This window comes from Corylus avellana, chromosome ca2 (assembly GCF_901000735.1).
Source record: "Corylus avellana chromosome ca2, CavTom2PMs-1.0".
In the NCBI taxonomy this organism is placed as follows: Eukaryota; Viridiplantae; Streptophyta; class Magnoliopsida; order Fagales; family Betulaceae; genus Corylus; species Corylus avellana.
This window is the reverse complement of record NC_081542.1, coordinates 8900658-8907329: the sequence shown is the minus strand read 5'-3', so window position 1 is coordinate 8907329 and position 6672 is coordinate 8900658. Positions and strand designations below refer to the sequence as shown.

Sequence of the window (6672 nt, the reverse complement as noted above, 5' to 3'; positions counted from 1 at the left end):
AACTCTAATTTACTAATTTTAAATTAAATTTATTAAAAATTATTAACCCTACTATCAATTTTATTTATTTTTTATTTTTTGAAGGTGGGTAAATTAGTACAAGATGTTGTGCCCATTAACTAACTCCATATAAATAATACATGGTTCATCTAGAAGTGAGTGGATGGACAACCTTGTGCTTCGTGTAAAAGAAATATAAATAAGTAGTCCTCGAGAAATGGAGAGTGGATGACAAGTGAACAACCCACGTGATGGTTTGGTGGTTCCCATGTTACCTTTGACAACTTTGGAGCTATTAATGGAAAAACATATGCTGCTATTTAATCAATTCCAACTTTCTTCAAACCCTAGGAAACAACTTTCTACAACCCAAAAAAAAAAACAGATTAGGCTCGTACTGTATGAAGTTCTTATTTAAGAGAGAGAAAAAAATTTGAATCTACAAAAAATAAAAATTATATAAGCTAAAAAAAATTGACATAAATCATTCTTTTGTACAACGAATTTACAAATCAAACTATTACATTTGTAAAATTTATATGTGATGTGAGTTCTATAAATTTAATGATTGTGTTGCTAAAGCAATGATCGATAAATGAACCAAAAAAATGACTCCAAATCGGCAGTCTCGGGTAGCCGAAGCCACCTCCCGATGGCCAGCCACTCCGTAGTATTTTTTTTTAAAATTTTTTATTATTTTAATTTTTAATTATTTTTAAATATATTTTATTTTTATTAATGAAAAAAATATTTTACTTATAACCTCAAGATCTATTTAGAGAGATTTTGACGGTCCAAAATAAATTGAAGAAGATCTGTTCCCTCTTATTCACATTCTCATGTTAAAATTGATGGGAGAGGATAAGAATTCACCATCCCTTTAGTTAAGGACAAAAAAAATAATAATAAATAAATATAAAAAGCAAGGCCTGTACTTAATTGTGTGATTAGGCAGATGTCCCTGATTACACGGGTGTAATAATTTTGATAATCCTTGAGTTAGAAAAAGGATTAATGGTAGACAAGACGTTTGAAAAAAAATGTACCAAAAAAGACTACTACTGCCCTCTCTTTTTTCTCATCTTACAATGCGGTTGTGCAACTTTTGACCAATTCCAAAATTAATGGGAAGAAAAAACAAAAAACCGAATTAAATTGAAAAGGACTTGTGAGTAATTGTCATCATTCTCTGCAAGGGGACGTGGCATCTTTGACATTTTGATCTTCGCATATTCTCCAATACTTGTCTTCAAACAAAACACAGTATATATATATATATATATATATATTCCTTTAAAAACTTCTTTAAATACAAATATGTCCTTACTTTTAAAAAAATAAAATATAATTATAAAATAGTTAGTCTCCATTCAGTGTAGGATCAAACGTGAGTTGTACTATTTTATTTTTCTAGCTTCTTTTTTTTTTAAAAAAAAAAAAAAAATTGTTTTTTTAATAATATTCCACACACAAATCGCTCGACTTTTTAGAAAAATAATATGACAAATTTTCCTTTGCATTGGTTGTACCTTTCAATTCTCTCAATCCAATAGATAATTAATATATATATATATATATGAACTAATAACCTATCACTATCAAGACACTCCAATTCTCTCATTATTATATAAATGTTGAATTCTCTTCTTTCACGTATTCTTTCATTCATTTATTTTTCGAATCAATTATTATTGAATGTGTTGATTGAAGATGCGATGCATAAGAAAAGTGTTAAAGAATATTAAATATCATTTCTCTTATAAATATACTCGAAAGCTTACAAATTTAGTTAGATTTATGTGTTACTAAGAGAGATTTATAGAATTAAAATATAGAATTTATAAACAATCCATTTATTTATGTTCCCTTAGTCCCCAAGAAACAGGTGGACCACCCACATCATTTCTGGTTGCTTGTTAGGACGAGCACTTGAGCTAAACAAAGAGAGAAACAAAAGACAAATGAAAGGGACATAAGCAATAATGCTCATTTTTTATATATATATATATATAAAAAAATAATTAATACTATTTAATAGATTATTATACTAAACTAAATATAATATTGATTTAAATGCAATAAATAAGAGCATGGGTGCTTCCACAGCCACAAGAATATTTAATTATTTTTGTGGGGTTAATGATGATGCTCATTATAAGGTTTTAACTGGGTGCGTTAACTGCTCATTAGGCCATAACTGGGGTACTTAATTATGATGCAAATGGACAATAATTTTGTCATCCAATTTGGAACGCAACCACTTTTGTCCTCTAAAATAGAAAAAACGTGTTTTAAGGAGTAGCTTAATCGGCTGTGAATTACGCCCGATGGTCACTAGTTCGAATCCTTTTCCCCATCCTCTTGTGTGGATATGTTAAAAAAAAAAAAAAAAAAAGCCGTGTGAAGCCATGAATTTTTAGGGATTATAGACTTATCGAAGACCTTTTTTAGAGGTTATATATATTTTTAGGTTTTAATAAAAATATAAATAATTTACATATTTTTTTAAGAGAGAACTTTTACATGTAAAAAAAAAAAAAAAGACAAATATATTTTTTCTCAAAATTTTGGTGAGTCAAAGGAGTTCTCCATATATTTAAGGGAGGGATTAAAGGGATTTTTAAGATATTGAGAGGATCAAGAGGGTTTTCATAAAGTTTTAGAGGGTTAAGAGAATGTTTGTGACTGTTTGAGAAATATAGCTTTTAACTCAAAAGTTGATTTTTTGCCATTTTTGGATTCTTAAAAGAGTTTTTAATTTTTTTTTTTTACCAAACGGGTGCGTTTTTCTTTAAATGGATGTTTTGAGTGTGTAAATACACTTTTTGACTATTCAAACACACACCCAAACATGCCCTAAATGAGTAATATTAGAAGTTCATTTTATATCTTTCTAATGTGTCTTTTAAAATCACTATTAAACTTATGATTGATCATTACTGAATTTTGATCAACTACTCGGGCTAAATAGGATATTATCATATCGTAGCTATAGTTTTTGTTTGATGCAATAGGAATCCATGGCTAATTTTAGCATGAGCACAATTTGCTAGCAACTAGAAAGAAAAGAAAAATGCCATATCTTGGGATGTGACCTTGAGATTTGGCAAAGAATAAGGGCTTCACATTTTTTTTTCATGGGCGTATGGAATCCATACTTGAGAATTTGTGCATTGCATATACTTCAATCCAATTCTTCCACTACATAAGAAAGATTCACACATGTTTTTAAGCAAGGAATGATAGGGATGGTATAGATCAAAGCATATGCTTTCTACCAATCTCCTTTGGCGGTCTGAATTGTTTAGCAATAGGTTATGCTATTTAGCCTTTTTTTTTTTTTCATTCATTAATTTAAAAGTTAATAAAATTTAGGAGAAACTTCATAAAATTTTTATATGAAGTTCAAAAACTCTCAATTAAGGTTATCAACCATTCGAGCAATAAATTACTGAAAATCCGAATCAAGTAAAGAAGAAAAATGAAGAAGAAATAAGAAAGGAAAAGATTCCATAGTAAATAACACAGATTTTCTCATCATTCCCAAAACAAGGAGAAAGCAAACTTGGGTTAATCATGCATAAGGCTTTCTCACTTCCTAATCTTTTCTTAATAAAAACTAGAAAAAGAAAAGGCGGGGAAACACCATATTCTCAACCCACGTCTCTTTCATATTCCCTCCAAATCCTTAAACAAAAACAAAACTCTCTCTCTGTTTCTATTACAGCTCCCACTTTTACGAGTGGGTAAAAAAAAAAAAAAAAAAAACTGGTTTCTAGAAGGAATTATTCTGCTGCAGAAAGAAAAGTGGGATCTGTTTATTCATGTACACTGATCCTTCCTGCCTCTTTGGGTCCTCTTCTTCACTCTTCTGCACTTGCCCCTCCATTCTGGATCCATGGGTGCCCTGCATTTCATAAACAAGAAGACAAAGCTCAGCACTTGAATCAGATCAAATATTTTATTTACCATTTTTACAAGAAAAAAGAAAAGGAAATCAAATCAAATTAACCAAAAAACAAGAAAAGTAAAATTTATATGCAAATCAACAACTTACTTAAGGCTTGGTCGGCAGAAAACCTTCTTGAAACATCTCTGCAAATCATCTTCCTCAACAAGTCCTTGGCCGCCGGCGAAACCGTGCGGAAGATCCGCGTCGGGAACCTCAAGTTCCCCCTCAACACCGCCTCGAAAATCTCCGCCGCAGACTCGCCGTAAAACGGCGGAACCCCGGCCAACATTATGTACAAAATCACACCGGCACTCCACACATCCACCTTCTCATTGTACTCCCTCCCCATCAGCACCTCCGGCGCCACATAATACGGCGTTCCCACGACCCCTCCGACGCATCTCCCCTCCGGCAACCACACGGCCGACCCAAAATCCGCCAACTTCAGATTGTTCCGCCCGTCGAACAGCAGGTTCTCCGGCTTCACATCTCGGTGCACGACCCCTAACATGTGGCAGTGAGACAGAGCCTCGAGGAGTTGCTTCATGAGCAAGGCAGCTTCGCCGTCGGAGAAAGTCCTCTGTACGATCTTGTCGTAGAGGGTAAAGGGTTCGCAGAGCTCCATCACCAACGACAGAGATTCGTCGTTCTCGAATACGTCCAAGATTCTGACGATGTTGGGGTGCGGGGAGAGGAGCGTCATGATCTTCGGCTCGTTCTCGAGGCATTCGCGGTCGGTGGGATCGGTGAGAGGGCGTTTGTCGATGGTTTTGCAGGCGAAGACGGAGCCGGAGACAGGGTGAAAGCAGCGGGATATAGTGCCGAATTTGCCCCGGCCGATTTCCTCGCAAAGCTGGTAGTTGTTCTTGAAAGCCTCACACATTTGTGGTTGGGTTTTTGTTGACGGGGTTGGGGGTTTTGCCAAAAGAGTATGTTCGTTTGAGTTGCCCTGTTTTTTTATAGAGGAGAAGAGGGGGAGGGGAATAGAGAGAGGAATATTCGGTCGCGTTGGTGCAGCCAGTTAAAACTCGCCACATGCTAGGAGAGAAGGAGAGGTTGTGGTTGGGTTTGACGGAAAGACCTTCTAATTTACTCTTTCTAGACTTCCAGTTCGAGTGTAATTTTGGTGTGATATGGAATTCTACTGCGTTGAGGATTTGGAAGCAATTTTTTTTTTTTTTTTTTTTTTATTTTTATTGCGAACTAATATTTAATTTGCAATATCTTTCCTAACTAGTGATTGTATAAATGTCTTCTCATATTATCTAAAAATTTTCAAAATACTCACTTCTATCTTGCAAAAAATAAAAATGACTCAAAAATATTTTTAATAAGTTAAAAATACCTTTATAAATAAAAAAATAAAAAAACTAAAAAACTAAAATAAATTTAAAACTAAAAGTAAATTTATTTTTAAAAAGGGCTAGAAGAGGGTACATACGACCTTAAGGGTTAGTTCGGCCACCCTCGTATATGGGGAAGAGGGGAGGGGTGATATTGACTACCTTCTCTTTCAACCTTATTATTATTATTATTAAGGGCATTTTTTCATTCGGAGGACATTTCAATTTCTTTTAGTACTCGGGAGGGATATTGACCCAATCTTTAATTTGATGGAGTATTGCTAATCGAGTCTTAATTTAAGAGGATAAATGTGTTTTCTCCTTTTTTTTATGAGGATTTCTTACAATTTCAAAAAAATTGTAGATTATCAAATTATGTAGGAAAATTCTTTTTGGCTACTTTGATAGCATGCCACAAATTTTATAAGCGACATAATTCGAGCATTTTTATGTAAATAAACAACTTAAATTCTGTAAATTGAAAATCTACAATTTTCTTAAAATTATTTTATAAAATTCACACCCGATACAAACTTCAAACGCTCAAAACATCTATAATTACATGAATTTTTGAAATTTAAAATTCAAATTCGAGTTGAGTTAGTTTAGTTAGTTTCACTTGAGAATTTGTCTGTATAGGGAGGGAATGAACACTTGTTTTTTTAAAATTTTTTATAATGATAAAAATTGGCCACCTCAAACAAGTAGGCCAGGCAAAGGATATGAACACTTAATATTTTTTAAGCAAGCAAGTATAAACTTGGCTGCTCACCATGTGCATTTGTACTTCCATCTTATATTTCTTTGAATTGATTAGAAGACATCTCAACCAACACATAAAATTAATATAAATTCTAAATTATTTTATAATTTATAAAGGATTGATTATGCTAATCATTGTTGCCATACACAATTGTTTGAGATAGATATATCATTGAATGGTTTTAGATCCTGAAAGCAATAAAATAGGTCTGAAAACAATATTTATTTCAAGGGCCAATTATTATATTAACTTGCCACGTGTTAATTTTCTGTTGGTTGATTTATATTTAAATCTTGTTATGTGGCATGAAACCATGAAACATGATTTTTAACTAGTACTCAATTTTACAGTATGAGTAATGCCATTTTATAATAAAACCAGAAAATTGGTATAGAATACTTTTACGGTGTGAGTAATGCCATTTTACAATGAGCACTCAAATATGCATCAAATTTATATCTTCAAATTAAAAATCTAAACCCTAAACCATGCCATTTCAAAGAACTTATAAATTTTAAAATTATGTGAATTCAGGTTGTTTCTTACTTCGAACAACTTGGAAAATGTTGTATATTAAAAATGTGGCATATTACAAATGGGAATTGAGTATATTT

The 6672-nt window shown here is 32.6% G+C and overlaps 1 protein-coding gene across 1 annotated transcript; it reads right to left on the bottom strand.

Annotated features, from left to right (window-relative positions):
• Window positions 1-3615: 3615 nt before the first annotated feature.
• On the bottom strand, window positions 3616-4879 carry LOC132172156 (phosphoenolpyruvate carboxylase kinase 1). The gene is made up of 2 exons (XM_059583608.1): window positions 4058-4879; window positions 3616-3907 (listed from the first exon to the last, which is right to left on the bottom strand). Exons 1-2 carry the CDS (start codon window positions 4833-4835, stop codon window positions 3864-3866), a joined length of 822 nt encoding a protein of 273 aa, XP_059439591.1. The 5' UTR covers window positions 4836-4879; the 3' UTR covers window positions 3616-3863.
• Window positions 4880-6672: the final 1793 nt, after the last annotated feature.

Coding starts and splice junctions, on each gene's coding strand:
- LOC132172156 (XM_059583608.1), bottom strand. CDS start 4,835: ATGTGTGAGGCTTTCAAGAACAACTACCAGCTTTGCGAGGAAATCGGC. Junction 3,908..4,057: donor TTCTGCCGACCAAGCCTTAA/GTAAGTTGTTGA, acceptor TATGAAATGCAG/GGCACCCATGGATCCAGAAT.